Source organism: Saccopteryx bilineata, chromosome 2 (assembly GCF_036850765.1).
Source record: "Saccopteryx bilineata isolate mSacBil1 chromosome 2, mSacBil1_pri_phased_curated, whole genome shotgun sequence".
NCBI lineage: Eukaryota > Metazoa > Chordata > Mammalia > Chiroptera > Emballonuridae > Saccopteryx > Saccopteryx bilineata.
In genome coordinates, this window is record NC_089491.1 from 393,714,298 (window position 1) to 393,734,096 (window position 19,799).

Here is a 19,799-nt window from a genome sequence, read left to right on the forward strand (position 1 = left end):
CCACATCTTAAGGATCTGTTGTTGAGCTACAGCCTGGCATCCTCGTATGCCTGGGGTGTCAGCCTCACCTTTTCCCAGCCCTCTGCCCCCAGTCACCTGTATCTCACACCTGAGGAAGCTTTCTGCTCCCATTCTGACCCGAGGCTGCAAGGGGCGGGGCGTCGGCTTCGCCGCAGGGGCTGTTTTCCTGTTCCTGCGGGAACAGTCCGAACCCCTGACTCCATTAGCGCCCTCTGAGCTTTCCCCTCCCTTTCCATCCCATACCTAAAGCCCGGCCCCTTCTCCCAGCGGAATCTGGTCAGAATCTACGGGCTGCAGACTTCCAAAACAATCGTATCTTTATTGACTTTTTTTTTTTCTGAATGCAATGACTGTTTTTTACTCTTAAGGAAAATAAACATCTTTTAGAAACAGCTCGATACACACAATCTTCAGTGTGAAGCAATATACTAATAAGAACACTAGTCTTAACATTTACAGTCTTCATATATATTATATATATGTATATGTATACATATATATACACTATATAACGAGGCCAGATATAATACACACGTTTACCATTTTACAGTCATATGTACAGGAAGTTGCTAGGGTGCCCCGGTCTGGGGGCTGCCTCAGGCTTATCGAAGCATGGACAGAGCTGAGGGTGAAGATGGGCTGGCGGAGGGACGGGACTGGCCTGGGCCTGTGGTGGCTGCGTGGGAAAGGTGTCCCCCTTCCCGGCAGGGCCCTGTGCTGAGGAGTGCACAACGCACAGCGGCAACACACGGGAGAAGCGAGCATGTTCCCAACATATATACATTCTATGTGACATATATATAGAGGGGTACACAGGTTTGTACACAGATCGAGTGCTGTCTCTGCTCCGGAGCCCAGTAGGCGCTGCTGTCCCTGCTGTCCCTGGAGACAGGTGGTCGGTCAGAGGGACAGACGATCACTCATCCACTGGAGCTGTCCTGTGGTCGAGACTCCGTTTACTCTCCCAGGCTGGCTCCAGGGCTGGGTGGGTGGGGTGGAGGTTTGGAAAAGGTAAAACAGAAGCAAAAGGGGTGTCCCTCAGTCCAGCCTATACCCGGGGGGCCTGCATCCCCTGAGCATGGCCCCAGACTCCCCTGGCTCTCCCAAACTGAATGAAAGTTTTGGCTACTGCTGGGTAGGAAGGGCGCTTGGCCGCACTCTGGTTTCTTCCAAAGCCTCTGGCCCACTCCCTTGCCTGCCCAGCCCTCTCCAGAAAGGCTTCGGCTCCCAGACCTCTTCCTCAACACCCTCCTCGTCCCCCCTCCCCCCTTCTAGGAGCCACCCTGTGCCACTTCCAGGGCCCTTTGGACCCCCACTTCCAGGGTGCCCAGCTGCCTGTCATGACCAACTGGGGTGGTGGCAGCACCCATGTGTAGTATGTGCCACATTGATCTGGGAATACCAGTGCAGAAGCGTGTCCCCAGGCTAAAGGCGTCTCCCACCCCTGCTGGAACCTGGGTACCCCCAAGGAGTCTGGCCGCTCCGCGGGCTCCCCCTTTCCAGGCCTGGCCCGGGGCAGGGGCGGGGGTGGGGTGGGGTGACGTGGGCAGGAACGCCGAGTCGTCAGGTTCCGGGAGCAGGCGGCTCCGGAAAGTGTTTTCTTCCTAACGAGTGGCCGCTGGTTTCAGCCCTAGGTAGCCAGATCCAAGATCCGAGGTCCGGATCATGGGTCGGCTCCGAGAGCATCTCAAAGGCCAGGGGGCTGTACAGACGGCCCCTCTCTTTCAGCGGCGGGAGGGCGGGCGGCTCCGGCGGCTTCCCCAGCGGTTGGGGTGCGTTACAATGGAAGTCTCTGCAGGAGAAGAGGACACGCCCGACCAGCGGTTACAGACGGTCCCGGACAGGTGCAGAGAGGTCCCGTAATTCCCCGCAGGCCCCGCCCACAGAGATCCCGCTCCCGTTGCAGGCCCCACCCACAAAAGAGGCTGGGCTGGGCTGGGGTCTCAGTGCAGGAGGCAGCTGGCCCCAGCCAGGCTTTTCCTTTCTTCTAGCCCCCCCTACCCTGCTGTGCCCACGTCCCGTGCCCTGCCTGTCCTCCCTTGGTCTCCTACCTGGGCCGCCCCCCCCCCCCCCGCTAGGTTGATAAAACAGTGCCCACCTGCGCCCGTGGGCAGATGGGAGCCGGCGCCCCTGGCGGCGGGCAAGGAGAACTCCCTCCGCCCGGACCCGCTCCAACCTAGACCCCTTCCAGGGAAAAAGCCTGTGGTCACCTACCTTATGCTTGGGGCATTTCAAAGAAAAGTTATCCTCGGTGAATACGCAACCTGTGACGAAGAGAAGTTGGTGTGGTTAGGGCAGCGGCTGGTGTCTTGTCAGGTGGCCAGAAGGGGAGGGAACCCTGCAGCCCCACGAGGCCCTACGCTCTGGGGGGGTCTTTGCAGAGTCAAGTCAGACCCTGTTTGAACTCCTGCCTCCATCCGCACTCCAGCCTCGCTGGCTCGTCCGTTCCGTACTCTTACTCCGCCTCCTCACCTGGAGCTCCTTGTTAGTGGGGAGGTCTTCCCAGACTCCCTGGCCAGCCTTCCTCCCCGCCCCTGGCTACACTGCCTGGCCACAGGTGTCACTGTCTCCTAGTGACCTATCTTACAGACGTCTCTCTCAGGGTCTCTGTCACACTGAAGGCAAGCTCTGAGCTCCAGTGTGCCTCTTTCCCGGGAAGCAGCCGGCCCCTGGAAGAGGCTCTGACACCAGCAGGATGCTCACTGCAGGAATGTTTACAAAGCGGGTGCAGCGACAGGCTTGGGTTCGAGCATCAGCTGCTTCTCTGCGCCTTGGGTCTCTCCACATCTGTAACATGGGCACTCTGCCACCTCCTGTGTGCCCACTGTGGGGGCTGACGAGGAGGGCGTGTGTGAAGTGCCACCCATGTGTGGACACGACTTGTTCCTGGGAGGCCCTGAGTGAGGGGGTGCGGGGTGGGCTGGGGAAGTGGACCGAGGTATCAGGTCTGAGCAAATACCAGCAGCTGTCCGAGTGCACAGGGCACTGCCCAACCTGAGGGAACGGAGGGGCTGGCTAAGCGTGGCCAGTCCTTGAGGTCCACCTCCGGCCAGGGGTGCACTGATATCTCAGCAAGGCCCCACTTTCCTGCCTGCTGCCACCTAGGGAGACCCTGCCTTTCCCCCTGGAGTCCCCACCCAGCCCATCAGCCTGCCGAGCCCAGTCCTGGCGCATCCTCCTCCCTCCCGGCCTCATCCAATCTTGTTCACAACAAACCCTAAACTCACAATAGCCAGAGGCTCAGGCTGGCCAGAGAGTCCTCCTGCCCACACTGTGGTCAGCAGCAGTGGCTTGGGCCCTGGCTCTGCGCTGTCCTCCTGCCCACACTGTGGCCAGCAGCAGTGGCTCCGGCCAGTGACTCTGCGCTGTCCTCCTGCCCACACTGTGGCCAGCAGCAGTGGCTCAGACCCTGGCTCTGTGCTGTCCTCCTGCCCACACTGTGGCCAGCAGCAGTGGCTTGGGCCCTGGCTCTGCGCTGTCCTCCTGCCCACACTGTGGCCAGCAGCAGTGGCTCCGGCCAGTGACTCTGCGCTGTCCTCCTGCCCACACTGTGGCCAGCAGCAGTGGCTCCGGCCAATGACTCTGCACTGTCCTCTTGCCCCACTGTGGCCAGCAGCAGTGGCTCCGGGCAGTGACTCCGTGCTGTCCTCCTGCCCACACTGTGGCCAGCAGCAGTGGCTCGGGCCCTGGCTCTGCGCTGTCCTCCTGCCCACACTGTGGCCAGCAGCAGTGGCTCCGGGCAGTGACTCCGTGCTGTCCTCCTGCCCACACTGTGGCCAGCAGCAGTGGCTCGGGCCCTGGCTCTGTGCTGTCCTCCTGCCCACACTGTGGCCAGCAGCAGTGGCTCCGGGCAGTGACTCTGCGCTGTCCTCCTGCCCACACTGTGGCCAGCAGCAGTGGCTCTGGGCCCTGGCTCTGTGCTGTCCTCCTGCCCACACTGTGGCCAGCAGCAGTGGCTCTGGGCCCTGGCTCTGTGCTGTCCTCCTGCCCACACTGTGGCCAGCAGCAGTGGCTCTGGGCCCTGGCTCTGTGCTGTCCTCCTGCCCACACTGTGGCCAGCAGCAGTGGCTCGGGCCCTGGCTCTGCGCTGTCGTCCTGCCCACACTGTGGCCAGCAGCAGTGGCTCTGGGCCCTGGCTCTGCGCTGTGGCACATGACAGTGTGGTGGCTACTAGGCGGGGGTTGGGGGCAGATCTGCAATCTTGAGTGCTGAGCGCAGGGCTGGGAAGCTGCAGGCCTCTCTGAGGTCGTGTCCTCTTTTACCCGCTCACCCCTGCCAGAAGCTGGGGGCAGGGGCTCTCAGTCCTGAACACTGACCATGAGTTTCTGCCCTTCAGGGCCAGCAACTGGAAGTGGACCATGTGTTTTCCCCTTCCCTGAGCTCAGGCAAGCCAGACACGGTTCTGGGATTAAATTCACACTTTCCAAAGAGCATGGAGCTAAAACCCCAGACTAGCTCGCTCCATACAAAGGACAACGCCCCCTCCAGCACACACACACACACACACACACACACACCCTGCTATAGGCTCTGCAGTCAAGAGCTTGAGTCCCCAGAAGCAAAGGGGAGGTTACCGTCCCCTCCAAAACAGGCTCGCTCAGCAATCCTCCAGAATCCACACTGGGGGTGGGGAGGGGAGCCACTGGGAAGAGCCAAGTCATCAGTTCCTGGCCCCTCTCTCGGTTTCTGCACCCGGGGAACCTGGGACCTAGCTGACAAGGTGGCCCTGGGGCCTGAGTGTGGAAAGGAAGCCGTGGTGTGCCTGTCCCTGCTGGCCTTTCGGAATCATGGCTGAGCTCCAACGTGGTGCTTACTCCTGAATGAGGTCGAATGGGGGCCGGGGTTAGTGACCTGGGCAGTTGGGAAGGGCAGGGACAGGCAGTCCTGGTGCCCTGCGGTCTGAGAGGCTGACCCAGATGCCTGGAGAGCCACCCAGACCCTGCTTGGCAGACCTGGGGGTGGGGCAGGTATAAGGTGCTGACACAGGCCAGGGGCTCACGCCTGCCCAGTTCATTTCTCCAGCTCCCTCTCACTCCAAGCCCCTCTGCCTGACCGGAGCTGCCATGGCCAGCCCTCCCCACTGCCCAAAGCTGTCTCCTCTCAGCTCTCGGGGGGCTGCCAGGCTCACGTGTTCTCCCACCTTCTCTGGCCGCTGGTCCTCGGGTGCAGGGCTCAACCCCCTCCTCCTTCGTCAACTATTAACTGGTGGCACCCAATTCCCACACTGTCCCCTTGTCCCCAGCTGTGTGGCTCTGCAGCCCCCCCTCATCCAGGAGAAGTGGTGTGCACCCCCCCACCCCAGGAGCCTGAGCTGGATTTGGGCACTGGCTTTGGCCAGCAGAACACGGTGAAAGGGACAGGGCGGCCCCAAGCCCAGGTCTGCTGGAGGGTGAGGAGTCCCAGGGGGCAGCAGAGAGGGGCTGGCCCAGCCAGGGCTGGAGATCATCCTGCCTCAGCTGACCTCACAGCTGACCCTGGCCACCCGAGATAGCTCAGCGGAGGGCCTGCCGGCTGACTCGTGTCCTCCTGAGAAACGAGGAGGGGTTGGTGCCTCAGCAGCGAGGTCGGGCAGGGAAGGGCCGGGAGCTAGTACACTGCGGGCCGTCCCGGGCTATGAACGAGATAGGTTCTGTAGGCTGGGAAACGCTGAAGTACTCACAGGCACAGAAAGGTAACAGTTAACGCTGTGTTAACACAAACATCCGTCTCAGTTGCACTGACTAGATAAATGTCCCTGTTCCATCTCACCTGCAAATTCAACTACAGAACCCACTCGTTGGTAGCCCGGGCAGGCTGCCTGTACTGGACCCTGCTGCAGGCTCCCTCCCATGGGGAGGAGGGACATCGGGCTCAACCCCGCCTCTCCTCATCCCTCCCACCAAGCCCTGTGAGTCCTGTGTCAACCAAGCCTGGGATGCGGGTTCTACCCGTCCCCGGCAACCCTCGTCTCTTGCCCGGATGACCACTGTGTCCATCAGCTCTTTCTCAAATGCAGCTCTGACCACCTCAGTGTCTCCTCTGAGGCCCCTTCCTGTTGCAGCCCCTGGGTTCTACAGAGCTCCCTCTATATTGAGCTCCTATGAAGACTTCATTTGAAACGAAAGTTCTGTTTCTCCAAGCCTGGTAGCTACATCCCACCATTGACCAGCTGCTGCCCACCTCCCCTGACCTTTCCAAGGACGGCTCAGACGCTGCCTCCTCTGGAAAGCCCTCCTGGATTCCCTCCCAACTCAGATGGAACGAGTCTTTTCCACAGCACAGGTTCTCTCCTCCTGTCTAGTCCCTGTAACTTTGGGCAAGGATGATGGTTTTCTGGCCTGTCCCCCTCAGGTGTGAGCCCCTCAGGGGGCTGGGGAGTACCGGGGTGGGAGAGACAGCACAAGACAGGCCGCCAGGCCGGCCCGGGTTCAGTCCGTGCCCTGTTTTGTGGCCAGGGGTAAGGCAGCGTGTCTGTAAAGATACAACCACTGGAGACAGCACAGGGGCCTGGTATGGGCCTGGCACAGAGTGGGTGCTACAGGGAGCACAGTAGCAGGGACACAACTTGGGGCAGCCCCTGCTGTGAGTGCCACACGTCCAGCGAGGGGGCGGAGTGCATGTTAACATCTGATTCACACGGCTCAGAGCGGAAGGCTGCAGACAGCGAGGATCATGTCCCCGCTCCAGAGAACTCCCTCCCCGCGGGGTGCTCAGCCATCGCCAAAGAGCTGTCACCACCCTGCGTGTGCTCCAGAGGTGGCCTCTGCCCAGAGCCAAGCCAGGAGGCATGCAGGTAGTAGGAGGAGGGCCAGCTGGTTGCCAGGTGGTGGGAGGGTCCTCCGTGAGGCAGGGTCCTGACCCTTCACCTCCCCCCACTTCTTCCAGGCTAGACAAGGGATGCTAAGGGGAACAGGGCATGGGGACAGAGGTCATGGGGGGCTGGCCCCAAAGCAGGACTAAGGCTGCCTCTGCTGGGCCGTGCTCAGTATTTCACCCACTGCTCCAAAGAGCTCAGGAGAGAAGAGATGATCATAAACTCCAGGGTCTAGATGGGGACACTGAGCAGAGACCTCAGTGGGCTTGCCGAATCCACGTTGAGAATGTCACCAAGGTCTGAATCCAGGCCGAAGCTGCCTCCAAGCCAATTTAAAATACTGCCCTCGCCAATGACTAATACTCCGCCATAAACAACATCTTTCCTTAAATGGAATAAGGTATGTCTCTGAGTCTTGGTTAAAATGTTCTACAACTGTAAACAGTCTGTTTTTGTTGTTATTGTTTAGAGAGAGAGAGAGGAGAGAGGGTGAGAAGCATCAAATCCTAGTTGCTTACACTTTAATTGTACACTGAGCTTTCGTACATGCTTTGACCAGGGTCATGCCAGCGTCCCCCTGCTCAAGCCAGTGACCTTTGGGCTCACGCTGGTGAACTCTGGGATCATGTGGACAATCCCCTGCTCAAGCCAGCAACCCTGTGCTGAAGAGCCTACGCTCAGAGCCAGCAACCTCGGGGTTTCAAACCAGTGATCTCAGCATTCCGGGTCAACACTTAACACTTTATCCACTGTACCACCACCAGTCAGGCTAAACAGTTTTGAACCCCATTTCCCATCTCATGTTTTTTGTTGTTGAAATATATCCTTTCCATTTTCCTCTCCCCAGTGAACTCCTATTCAGCCTTCAAAGCCCCACCACCCTGTACCACTTCCTCTCTCTGACATCTGAAATCCTCCCTACCCCTTGGCAACGATAACTTTTCAAATAGCCCCCCATCTTGTAACTTATGCCTCTAGGCATTCCTTAAGCGGGGGCCGGACACTGACCCATGTCCGCGTCCCTAGCACTGCCCACATAGGTTCCGGTTGGGAGAAGAAGAGATAGAAAGGGTTGCTGGGGTGGGAGAGGGAAGCCCAGGGTCCCCCAGGAGGGCCTTCCTGTCCCCGCCCTGCTCTCACCTGCATCACTGGCACACGGGTAATGGTAGGTGTGGGTGCACCCTTTGTGGCAGCACCCGATGGTGGCCCCGGCTTCTTGGCAGCTGGAACAAGTCTGGCGAGGAAAAAGGAAAGATGGGTGAGCCTGCCACGGAGGTGGCCTGACGGGGGCTTCACGGAGGGGCCCTGCAGGCTCCCCGCCTCCCGCCCACAAAATGCCCCTGAAAACCCGTTGGAAGGAGACTCAGAATGGGGCACAGATGCCCACAGGGTTGGTTCTGTGCCAGGCTCTGCACTGCTACCTCGGTGTGTGTGTGTGGGAACAACTACCTGTGGATGAACACGTGGGCCTTGGCATCACACAGGCCTGGGTTTGAACCCCGGCTCCGCCTCCCTCGTGGGATGGTCACGAATACAGAGCGAGAGGTTTCGTGTGCCCAGAGGATTACAAGAACTCACGGTGCCAGTCACCACCACGGTCACGGCTACCAGCCGGCACCAGTCTGGTGGCCTTCCGCGTGCAGAACGTGTCCTCACCCATGGCCCTACCGCACAGCACCGAGGTGGGCCACTTGCCTGACCCCCACGTGACAGCAAAGCTGACGCCCACTTCAGGTGGGCGCGGAGGCCGCAGCTGCCCACCCTTTCTGGTAGCAGAACAAGCACCGGACTTGGACTCAGACGGGCACCCTAGGCCAAGCTGGCCACCCTCCCAGGGCCAGGGAGGCCACGACAGACGGAGCCTAGGCTGGGATGCTGAGTTCCAGCATGGTGGCTGCCCGCGCTGCCTGCAGGGACACGTGGCCAGGACAGGATGACAAGAGTTAAAGCAAAAGCTTAACAGGGACGGGCAGGGGCAGGTGGGGCCCCAACCATGCAGACTCCAGACCACAGCGGCAGGGGTCAGGGCCTGACACTCGGGAGGGAAGTCGAGAGGGTGGCAGGCCCGTGCCCGGGTGCTAAGCCTCTGGAACAAGTAACTGTAGCTTCTGGTGTGCCAGGTGTGCCTGGAGGCCACCTCCTAACAGCCACCTTCTGCTGCCGTTGGTATCAGCGTCACCTCACCCAGGTCACCAATGAGAGACTGAGTCACTGGCCCACGAGGCACACGGCTCGTGACAGGGGGCTCGGGCTGGAGCACAGGCTGGTAAATACCACCCCACATGGCTTACGGCGTGGGGGCCAGGCTCCGTATGAGGCCCCAGGACTGAGGGGGACCCCACGCCAGCAGCTGGAAGAGAGGGCAGGGAGAAAGTCTCCCTGTCACAGGCCCTCCCGAGACACCCGGCGGTGCCCCCTCTACAGGCTGGGAGGCGGGCACGTGCTGGCATGTCAGGTGTTCAACAGTGCCTCCGACCGGGCTGTGTCCTCTGGGCTGGGCCGAGACCCTCTGGGGCTCTGGGCCCAACACCTCCCTCTCCAATTTCTATCCCCAGCAGGGGTGGGGAAGCAGGAGCGGAGGTCCCAGACGAAGCCCCCGCCCAGCCTGCAAGCAGCCTCGGGTGTTCGGTTCGAGGGGCGCAGCCAGGGACCCCTCTGGCTGACGGCTTCTCACCGCTGCCCCCGCCCCTGCCCCCGGGGCCTCCCCACAGCCCTTGAGGGAGACGCTTTTGATGTGAAGAAATGGAGGCCAAGACAGACAGAAGGTCCCAGTCCCTGTGCTCTGCCCGCTGTGCTAAGACGGAGCGTGGCTTATGGACCCGCTGGAGGTCCCGGTCTGGCGGAGGGGGCCACACGGGGGCCTTGGCAGACGCCCAGCCTCCTAATCTAGCCCCGCCCCCGCCCCGCCCCCCCAACCGGAACTCGGGGACGGCATCGCCGGAGAGGAGGCTGGGTCCACTCGGGTCCAGACGAGGGCTGGGCGGACTGGGGAGCACCCAGGAGGTGGGCGTGGCAGGGCTCGGGGACAGTAGGTGTGTGGGGTTCCCCAGAGGGGACACATGAGTGTCCCTAGGGGCCCACAGTTCTGTTTCTCCAAAGAGCAGCAGCGAGGCCAAGACATCGAGGCGGGGGGGGGGGTGGACCATCTGCGGACACCCCCAACTCCACTAAGGGGGTCTGGCATTCTGAGGCTCACAGAGGCAGTGACTTGCCTGGGGTCACAGAGCCCACTGTCAGCAAAGCTGGGATTCGAACGGGGCTGCGTTCAAGGGAGTGTGCTGCCCCCTGAGCTGCTAAGGCAGGAAGCCGGGGGCCTCAGTGGGGACAGCCAGCCATGAGGGGCCTCAGGCGTTGGAGGGGAGGGGGCTGAAGGGTGACCGTGGGCAGCCCCAGGCCCTGCCCATCTCCCCCGGGTGTTCTGTGGGCAGGGCCAGCTCTTCTGGTGCTGCTGTAACCAGCCCCTCCGTAGCTCCCATCCTGGCTGCCAGTGTCCCCCCCACCCCACCCCCCGCCACGGCCCAGGCCCTTCTTTCTGGCAGGGAGGCCCTCAGACCCAATGTCAGGGGGCTCCCCGAGAGCCAGGTAAGTGGGTCAACACCAGAGCCACGTCCCTCGGGACCAGGCCGCACACAGCAGGGGCGGAGGGAAGGTCAGTATTATTTTTTAGTGACGGGAGGGGCTTGATTGAACCTATTTCAGGAAGGCTGGGAAGGGAACCAGAGAGAGAGAGAGAAAAGCAGACCGCTGGAAGGAGGGAAATACTAACAGAGAAGGGAAGGGAGAGGGCCAGGCCTGTGAGCCGCGGTCTGCAGGCTGCAGAGAAGCGGCCGGCCGGTGTCCTGCTGGGGTCAGGTTTCCTCCGGCAGGACTTCTGGGCACAGAGACGTCTCTAAGTGTTCCCGTGCAGCGGAAGGTTAGGTGCAGGAGACACCGGCAAGCGTGGGCCGCAGCGATGGCCGCAGCCATCCGCCCACGGTGGCCCCACAGCCGGGAGCCGGCAGGCAGAGGGGTGGGTTAGAGTCGGCGGGCAGGCACGGGGAGGGACAGTGGAGGCCGGCCGAGTCGCTGAGGGTGAGGACCCCCGGAGCTGCAGCTGGGACAGGCCTGCGTGCCAGAGAGCTCGCCTCACTGGGGCATGGCCAAATGTCTGTTTTGTTTTGTTTTGTTTTTTGGGGGGTGGGGTGGGGGAGGCAGGAGCACAGGCCTCAGGGAGAGAATGCTGACCCCCACTCCCACTGCCCCGTCGCAGGTACCTTCTGCTGACTATGGCTGGGTCCTGGTCTGAATGGCCATCCGGCTGCTTGCCCACTCTACTGCCCTCTGCAGCCCTCAGAGGGGCGTGTGAGGAGCGAGCGTCCCACGGGAGCCTGAGCGACAGGAACACCACGGGTGGTGGCGCGGCCCCTGCTCTGTCACTCGTTCTAGCCCAGGAATGTCGACAGCACTCGAGAGGGACCAGGCGTGACTGGAACCACCTGCCCAGCCACTCGCTCGCTTTGTCCTCACAGCCTCCCTGTGCTGGGAACTGATACCCCCACCCAGAGAGGGGGAGAGAGGCCCAGGCAGGCTAGGTCCGAGGCTCAGAGCCCCCCGGTGCATGAGGGGCCAGTGCTGGCCTCCGAACCAGGAAGCCAGCCCAGATTCTTGTTCACAGACCTCAGGAACTGCAGCCCTGCCCAGGGGCATTTTAAGGACCACGTCCATCCATACGAGAGGTCCCTGGACCAACCTGTCTGATGAGGTTCTGTGTGGTCCTGCGGGGGGGCTGTGGGGGGGCGTCCAGCAGAGTGGACATGTTGCAACCTCATGTCATTTGAGGGGAGAGGTCCCTGGACCAACCTGTCTGATGAGGTTCTGTGTGGTCCTGCGGGGGGGCTGTGGGGGGGGGGCGTCCAGCAGAGTGGACATGTTGCAACCTCATGTCATTTGAGGGGAGAGGTCCCTGGACCAACCTGTCTGATGAGGTTCTGTGTGGTCCTGCGGGGGGGCTGTGGGGGGGGTGTCCAGCAGAGTGGACATGTTGCAACCTCATGTCATTTGAGGGGCTTGTCTCCCAAGCCCCCAGCTTCACCTCCGAAGGAACTCAAGCGGGGGTAGCTGGCTTTGGCAGGTTGCCCTGACATCCAACTGTGGGGGGCCCCCTTGTCCTCTGGGGCCTCAGCACCTCATTCTATATGAGCAAGTGGGGCCCGGCAGGCCCTGGAGCTGGAGGGCGCCAGGGGAGTGGACAGTGTGGGCTGGGGCAGGCATCAGGGACGGAAGGGGGAGTCTGGGCCAGAGCCGGGGAGTGTGCTCTGCCTCCTCAGCTGGCCACACGCCTCCTACGTTAATCGGTCCCTGTGGGCTCGAGTGCGTTCACCGGTCACATGGGCACGCCTGGCCTAGGTCGTGGTGCTGGCGAGGCAAGGCGCTCCCTGCCCGTCCGCCCGTCTGCCCGTGCCGAGGACCCCGAGCTCCCGCCCCAGCTGCTCTGGCCTCTTACCATGTCCACGGCCACCTTCATGGCCTCCTGCAGCCCAAAGAGCTTCCCGGCCACTAGGTAGACCCCGCCCGTCCACACGGCACAGGCCTCATGCACCCAGTGTTCCTGCGTGTCCCCGCCAGGCTCTGCGGGCGCCTCCTTGTCACAGTCGTGCTTGCGGGTCTTGTCGGCGGCCGGGGCCGCCTCCTCGCCGCCATCCCCACGACTGTCACAGCAGTAGCAGCTCTGCAGCCGTCGGGACAGGCCCCGGGCGCTGGTGCGCAGCGAGCCCTGCTTGGCTGGGTCAGCTGAGCCGTCAGGCCTGGAGGGCTTCCCGGCGGCGGTGGCAGCGGCTGCGGCTGCGCACTCGAGGCCCTTGAGTGTTCTCTCGAGGGGCGGAGAGGCCTCCTCGCAGGTGCCCTCTGGGAGCCGCACCTTCTCCTTGAGTTTTGGCTTCTTCTTGGGGAGGCAGTGTTCGGGGTAGTAGGGCCCACAGAGGTCCCCAAGGTCCTTGAAGTTGGCTGGGTTCTGGCAGAGGCAGCAAACAAGGCAAGAGGTGCTCAGGGCCTTGGAGACAATGGGCCCCAGGTGCATGGTGGAGGAGAGGGGCAGGGCGGGCCGAGGCTGCAGGACCGAGCCTCCGGGAAGCATGGCCAGGGAGGAGGCCCCGGCAGCCTCCAGGGAGGAGGAGGACGAGGAAGAGGAGGCGGAGGAGGAGGGTTTCCGGTGGGGCTTGGGCTCCTCCCCGGGGCAGTTGACAACAGTGCACACGGTGGTGAACGCATCACGCTTCTCCACCCGCACGAAGGGCGAGAAGGCCGGGGTGCGGCTGTCTGCCCGCAGCCGCTTGCAGGAGGAGATGTACTTGAGGCGGATTTCAGGCTCGGCAGGATCCAGCGGCAGCACCTGCTGCTGCTGCTGCTGCCGCCTCTTGGCACGCCCCTTACAGGGCGAGGAGGCGGCGTTCTTGGCCCGGCCCCGGGTGAGGCGCTTCCGCTTGGAATAGCTGCTGTAGTTGGCGTGGCCCGGCTGTTTCTGCACCCTCATCTGGGGTTGGCAGGACTGGCCCTCGGGAGGCTGGGGGGCCAGGCCCAGCTCCTCCATCTTTGGCTTCTTGCTCCCTCCCCCAGAGCTGTCCTCACCACCGCCCTGCGTGCCGTTGGCCCTGTCATGGGGAGTCAGGAGCAGGGCAGGGCCTAGATGGGGCTTCTTCTCGGGGGGCCCTTTGGGGAGCCCCAGAGCTCCGGCCCTGCCTTTCCGGCTTCTCTTCTTCAGCGCCAGGACAGTCCTCCCAGGTAGCAGGGCCTCTGGGGACATGAAGTCCTCAGTTTTTAAACAGTCAGCCGAGGACAGTTTCTTACTGTTCATCAGTTTGCCTTTTAAGGGTCTGTTGGCTGTATTTCTGCAGAACGGGTCGGCCCCCGACGCGGCCGGGAGCTTCTGCCCAGCGCCCACGTTGAAGAGACCCTCGGCCCCCACCGGGCTGCCCCGGGCACTCTTGAGCCCACGGTCCTTTTCAGGGATGGGCAGGCTCAGAGGGTTTCCAGGAGCGGCCCCTGGAGCTTTGCAGGCAAACTTTTTCAGGCTGGGCGAGGTGATCTTCTGCACGATGGCCTCCAGCTTCAGGCCCCGGCCCTTGCGGGGCGGCAGCACCTTGGTCTTCATGGCCCCCGGGAAGGCCGCCCGGGGGGCCAGCTTGAGACAGGTGTCGGGCGTCTCCGGGGACAGGGGCTTGGAGGTGTGCTCGCTGCTGCCCTTGGCGGGCTTGGCTTTCTTGGGAGAAGACACCCTCTTGAAAAGAGTGGGGGAGCCCTCGGCCTGCTCCTCCTTCGCGTCCCCCCGGCTGCCGCCGCCACCACCACCACCACCGGCACCGGCACCGGCACCAGCGCTGCTGCCGTTGCTGCTGCTGCTGCGTAAGACCAGGCTCCTTTTCTTGCTGGGGATCGGCGCCATGAAGGCCGACTTCCTTTTGAGGGCGTGGAGGGGCCGGTCAGGGAGCTTGCCGCCTGTGCCCGGCTTGGGGACCCTGGCCCGCTGGCTGGCCCGGCCCTCCTTCTGGGAGTTGCCAGAGACCTTGAACGAGGCCGGCAGATGGTTGTTGGCGAGGAGCTTCTTGGTGGTGCGGCAGTTGGGGACCCGGCTCTCCGAGGGCCTCCGCCGCTTGCAGTGGAAGACCTCCTGGGTTCTGGTGCGGGACCGCAGGATCATGGAGCGCTGGTCCCTGCCGGGGGTGCCGGGCGAGTCTGTCTCCTTGGTCTTGGATCCCACGGGGCTGCTGTCGGAGGCCACAGGCAGGGCGGCCGGGTTGCTGGGGCTGGATGCTGCCTTGGGGGAGGGCTTCCCCACCCGCTTGCCGGACTTGAAGGCCGCTCGCTGCTTGCCCCCCAGTTTGTCCGGTGGGGCAGGGGTGGTGGTGAGCCCCGGGGGCCCGGGTGTGCGGGGCTCGCTCAGGGCTGTGAAGGAGCGAGTACACATCCTGGGGAGCCCTTCCGAGGCCCCCCGGCCTGGGGCCCCTGCCCCTTCCATCTGCCCCTGGGGGGGCCCCGTGCAGGACTCAGGGAGCAGGAGGTCTTTGGGCAGGACCGGCGCCCTGCACGGGGAGTCCTCGGCCTCAGGAAGCCCCCGGTGCACACGCCGGCTCCGTAAACTCTTGCCACGTGGCACGGGCTCTTTCTTAGCAATGGGCGCCTCGGGAACAGCGGGCTTGTTTGGCTTCTGGGCCAAGGAGGCCTCGGGGGCCAGGCTGGTAGGGTCCCCCAGAGCCAGCGCCCCATTGGGCCCTTCTTCCCCGGGTTTCATGTGAGACAAGGAGGACTCAAACCAGCTCTGGACCTTGGACTCGGCGCCCACGGTGGGGCCCAGCAAGATGACAGACTCCCCAGACAGGTGGCACGGGGAGCCCCAGCCGGCCTTGGGGTCCAGCACTTCCTCCACCTCCTCCTTGGTGCACAAGAGTGGGCCCTTCGGTGACAGCGGGTCCTGTGTGCTGGGCCTCTGCTCGGGGCTGCCCAGGAGCTCACACAGGGACGAGTACTCCTCGGCCTCCAGGTCCTCCTTCCGGCCAGTGGGCGGCAGCAGCGGGAGGTCCCCGAAGTCTGCCGCTGAGCAGCAGTGCCGGCTGTCCTCCAGCCACGTGTCAGCTTTGCCTACCTCGGGGCACTGCAGCAGCCCACCTGCCTCCTCCTTCACCCCGCTGACCTCCTCCTGCTTGGAGTCCCGGGGCACCGGGGCCTTCTCCCCCAGGGGCTCCTCCTCCTGGAAGCCCAAGCAAGCCGAGGCCTCCTGGATGCTCTCCTTGCTGAGGCCGTCCGAGGCCTTCCCCCCATGCTCCAGGCCCTTGGTGAGCTCGCCGGGGTGCAGCCCCCACCGGGGACAGGCCTCCCCCAGGTTCTCCTCGGGCCAGGCGAAGGGGCTGGCGCTGTCCGCCGCGCCAGCCGCAGCCGTGTCCTGGAAGCAGTCAAAGGCTGCGGTGGGGTCGAGGGGGGCAGCCCCAAGGGTGGGCCTGGGGCCAAAGGAGAGGGGGCCGGCTGTCTTCTTGGGGTCTGGGGTGACAAAACCCACAGAAGGGTCTTCAAACAGCCCCGGGCTGAAGTCCTTGGTGTTGCCGCCCTTGTCCAGCTGTAAGGACTCGGGCAAAGCCTCGGGCTCCCCCGGCCGCGGCCACGCGCTCTTGGCCAGGGAGTCCAGGCAGGCGCTGTGGTTCTCCAGCGAGAAGGGCGGCTTGCCGGCCTCCTTGGCGAGGCTGGGCGCCTCGGCCCAGGCCTTGTCCGCCTTCTCGCCGATGGCCTCCTGCAGCCCCAGGATCTCAGAGGCCAGGTCGTCCTGCGCCAGGGCGCTGAGCAGCAGCCGCGGGCAGTCCTGCTCGCCCGCCACGAACTTGGAGAAGTTGTCGAGCGGCAGGCTGCCGTGCAGGCTCTGGAAGGAGTCGTCGGACTTGGTGGACAGGTCGTCAGGCGAGGTGACGGAGCAGGTGGACACGGACTCGGGCTTGGCCTTCGAGGTGCTGTTGACCCTGGCGGGGCTGCCGCGGGCCTGGCTGCAGTAGAGGAAGCCGCGCTCCAGCGGGTCCTCGGAGCCGCTCAGGTAGTCCGCCTCGGGCGGCTCTGCGTGGCTGGACTGGGGGGTGCTGCTCAGCGGCTCGGACAGGGGCGTGCCCGCCTGGTCGGCCGCGTAGCCGCCGCCCTCGGGGCTGCAGTGCCGGCTCTTGTGCTGCTCCGGCGTCCTGGAGACCGGGTTCTTGCCGCCCTTCTTCTGCGGCACGGCCTTGGACAGCAGCAGCTGCTGGACGGTGTTGGAGATGTTCTCCACCTGCGAGGTCAGGGCGGTCAGGCTCTGCAGGCTGAGGTCCGACAGCAAGCTCTCGGGCAGCTTCTCCTTCTGCAGCGGCTTGCCGTTGCCGGCCTGCGCGTCCCCGGAGCCGCCGGCGGCGTCCGTCGGGGAGGGGTTGAGCAGGGGCATGAAGTGGCTGTGGTCGGAGATGCTGGTGGGGAAGGAGCCGGCGCTGAGCGGGGGCGGCTGGCTGTAGGGGAAGCTGTCCAGGTTCGGCATCAGCGGGGACGGGGTGGAGCTGTAGGAAGGGGAGCGGCCCATGGAGCGGGCGGGGGAGTGTCCGGAGCCGGGGCTGAAGGCCTGGTAGTACTGCTCCGGGGTCCTGATGGCCGCGTCCGGCTGGCAGTAGCCGGGGCCCTGCTGCCCGTAGTGTTGGTATTTGGCAAGGTTTTGGTAGTGGAGGGCTTCCTGGGAGTGGTGTCGGCTCTGGAGCGCCTGCTGCTGCTGCTGCTTCTGCTGGTTGTAGCTGAGGCGGCCGGACGCATAGACGTGCAGGTTCTGGACCCCCGGCCCTGGGGCCAGGCTGGTGCTGGCGGCCAGCGGCCTGTCGTGGGCCTGGGCCGAGGGCGCTGTGCAGCTCTTGTAGGAGTGGGCCCCCTGCGTCCCGCCCTGGCCGGGGGAAGAGTAGGTGGAGGAGGCCGGGAAGGACGGGGACTGCTGGGAGAAGTGGCCGCCCTGGGGAAAGGGCAGGGGCGAGGCGAGGTCACTCGGCAGCTTCTGCCGCTGGAGCTTGGGGTAGGCCAGGGGCTGCGGGGGCTGGGCGTGCAGGGAGTGAGTCCGGAAGGGCAGCTGGGCACCCTGCTCCGGGTACTGCCTGCCCGGGGGCACGGCGGTCTTCTTCAGCAGATTCTCGTCATACTTGCCCACCCCCCCTGGCAGGGGCTGCGGCTGTGGGGGCGGCGGCTGAGGGGCCCCCCAGGCCTGCAGGCTTTCCTCGCCCGCGTAGCGGCCGGGGTAGGGGCTGCCGTCCTGGACCCCTACGTAGCCAGGAAACGCCGGCCTCCCCGGCAGGACCGGCTGCGAGGGCAGGCCTTTGCCGCCGCCCCCTGTGCCGCGGGCAGTGCTGGCAGGGGTGCTGGCACCGCCCTCGTAGCCGGGGTATGGCGGCTGTGGGTTATAATAGTCCTTGGCCAGCAGCCTCTGCCGGTCACAGCTCAGCCCGGCCTGGCTCGGCTGCCTGTAATTCTCCAAGCGAGATGTCTCCTGTGAGGTCTGCTGGTAGCTCTGTTGTTTGCCATGGAAACCACACCTTTCTCGAAAAGACTGCATGACTTGGGCTGGTTATCTGTGAAAAGAAGAAGGGGGAAGGGGAGCAGGGGAGGGGAGGGGAAGGGAGGGTGGGCACGGGAGGGGCAGAGAGAGAGCAGTTCAGACCGGCCATTTCCTCCCACCCCAGAAAGCCTGCCCTCACCCCTCGCCCGGCCCTGCCCTCTCCCCGCAGCTCCTAACAGTCCCCCGTTTTCCACGAGCCTCCCCACCAGCTGTGCACATATTGACAACTTCTGTGGCAGGGAGGAACGCTCTATAATTCCCACCCACATCACCTGCAGCTGAGCCTTGCCAAGGATGGCTGCTCTCCAAGGGAGCAGTGGAGGGGGGAGGTGCAGACCCAGCTGCCCAGCACCCCCCACCCCCACCCCCGCTTCAGGCCCCGCCTGGGAGATGCCACCCCACCCTCCCCCATCCCACCACTCCCAGACCTTTCCTGACAGCTCAAAAAATCATTTAGCGAGGCGATTCCCGCTCCCCTGTCCCCTGGGGCCACCGGATCCTGTAATCGCGTCCCGGCCGGCTTGGCAGTGTTGAAGCGTGCAGTCCAGCCAAGCCGGGGACAGGGAAGGTGCGCCCCTGCCCCCAGGGCCTGGCGCGTGGGCACGGGCACCCCCAGACCCCCTGCATCACCGCCACGCCATCTGGAACATGTCTGCTCCTCTGCACAGACGTCGATTAGGGACCTTGGCACCCCTGTCAGCATAAAACATCCCCTGCTCTGACTCCCAGGAATGCGGGGCGGCGGCACCTGCCTCCCGTGTTCGATATCGTAGGTGCGTAAACAGAGGACAGGGCCCGGAGCCAGGGCATGCGTGCTGCTGGAGGACAGTGCCCGGTTCCGTCACGTGTGAAACAGCAGAGGCCTCCCTGGAAGCCCCCTTTGGCCTCCACAGGGTCAGGGATAGGTCACTCCAGGCCCAGGGCCCATCTGGTTATGATTTTAGGGCTGGGGCCCTGGCGGGGGTCTAACCTACCCCAAAGCAGGGTTCTGGGTCAGGAAGTGACCCTGAGGGCGAGGGCCCCTCAGGGCAGAGCAACTGGATCAAAAAGAAAAAAAGGGCCAGCCTTCAGTGTCTAGGCTAGAGGTTCCCGCAGCTGACCGGGGGCGTGGTTACCCCAGCAGACCCTCTGCAGACGGACAGAGGGATGGAGGAGGCCGTTCCAGGCTGGAGGGCCCCAGGTGGCTCAGGATTTACCCACAACCGGGGTGTGGGCCGGATGGTGCGGGGAAGGGGGCAGGAAGATGGTGACTCAGCTGGGCCTGCACAAGCCTGGCCCCCAGGAGAGCACAGGGGACTTTCCGGCTTCCGTTCCCAACACTGACCGAGGGTGGCCTGACGCGGGCTGTAAGACCCCAGGGCTCCAGGAGAGACCAGAATGAAATGACGAGGCACCGGGCAGACAGACACACAGACGTGAGAAGGGGACAGACGGAAAGCGTGTGGCGTGGGGGAGGGGCTGCCCACCCGAGGTCCAGCGCCCCCTCTTCTTCACCAGGGAGGGGGCAGAGGAGGGACTCCGGCCAGCTGTGCAGGGCGAGCCCAGGGCAGTCAAAGAGCCCCCAGGGGCCCACCTCCCTGGCCCCCAGCCGGCAGCTGACCCCAACGTCAAGCGTGGAGGCACGGTGGCCTGCAGAGAGGGGACCCCGGTGGCCTGCAGAGAGGGGACAGTGGCCTGCAGAGAGGGGACCCCGGTGGCCTGCAGAGAGGGGACCCCGGTGGCCTGCAGAGAGGGGACCCCGGTGGCCTGCAGAGAGGGGACCCCAGTGGCCTGCAGAGAGGGGACAAGCTCCTGCCCACTGGCACATCCCAGCCGGCTCCCCACCGGCTGTTCCTTGGATTTATCTCAGGCGTCCCCAACCATGAGCAACCTGCCTGCCCTTCTGACCCACTTCAATTCCATCTCTGGCAGCCTGGACCA

General features: G+C 63.9%; 1 protein-coding gene across 3 annotated transcripts in view; it reads right to left on the minus strand.

Moving 5' to 3' along the window:
- Window positions 1-353: 353 nt before the first annotated feature.
- Window positions 354-19,799, minus strand: part of RAI1 (retinoic acid induced 1) — a 130,865-nt gene continuing 111,419 nt past the window's right edge. For all 3 annotated transcript variants that reach the window (XM_066264469.1, XM_066264468.1, XM_066264470.1), the window contains 4 exons: window positions 12,297-17,892; window positions 7,955-8,048; window positions 2,236-2,285; window positions 354-1,813 (listed from right to left, as the gene is read on the minus strand). In XM_066264469.1, the coding sequence (XP_066120566.1) occupies window positions 1,799-1,813; window positions 2,236-2,285; window positions 7,955-8,048; window positions 12,297-17,876 (5,739 nt within the window). In that variant the 5' untranslated portion in view covers window positions 17,877-17,892 and the 3' untranslated portion in view covers window positions 354-1,798. The remainder of the gene's footprint in view (window positions 1,814-2,235; window positions 2,286-7,954; window positions 8,049-12,296; window positions 17,893-19,799) is intronic.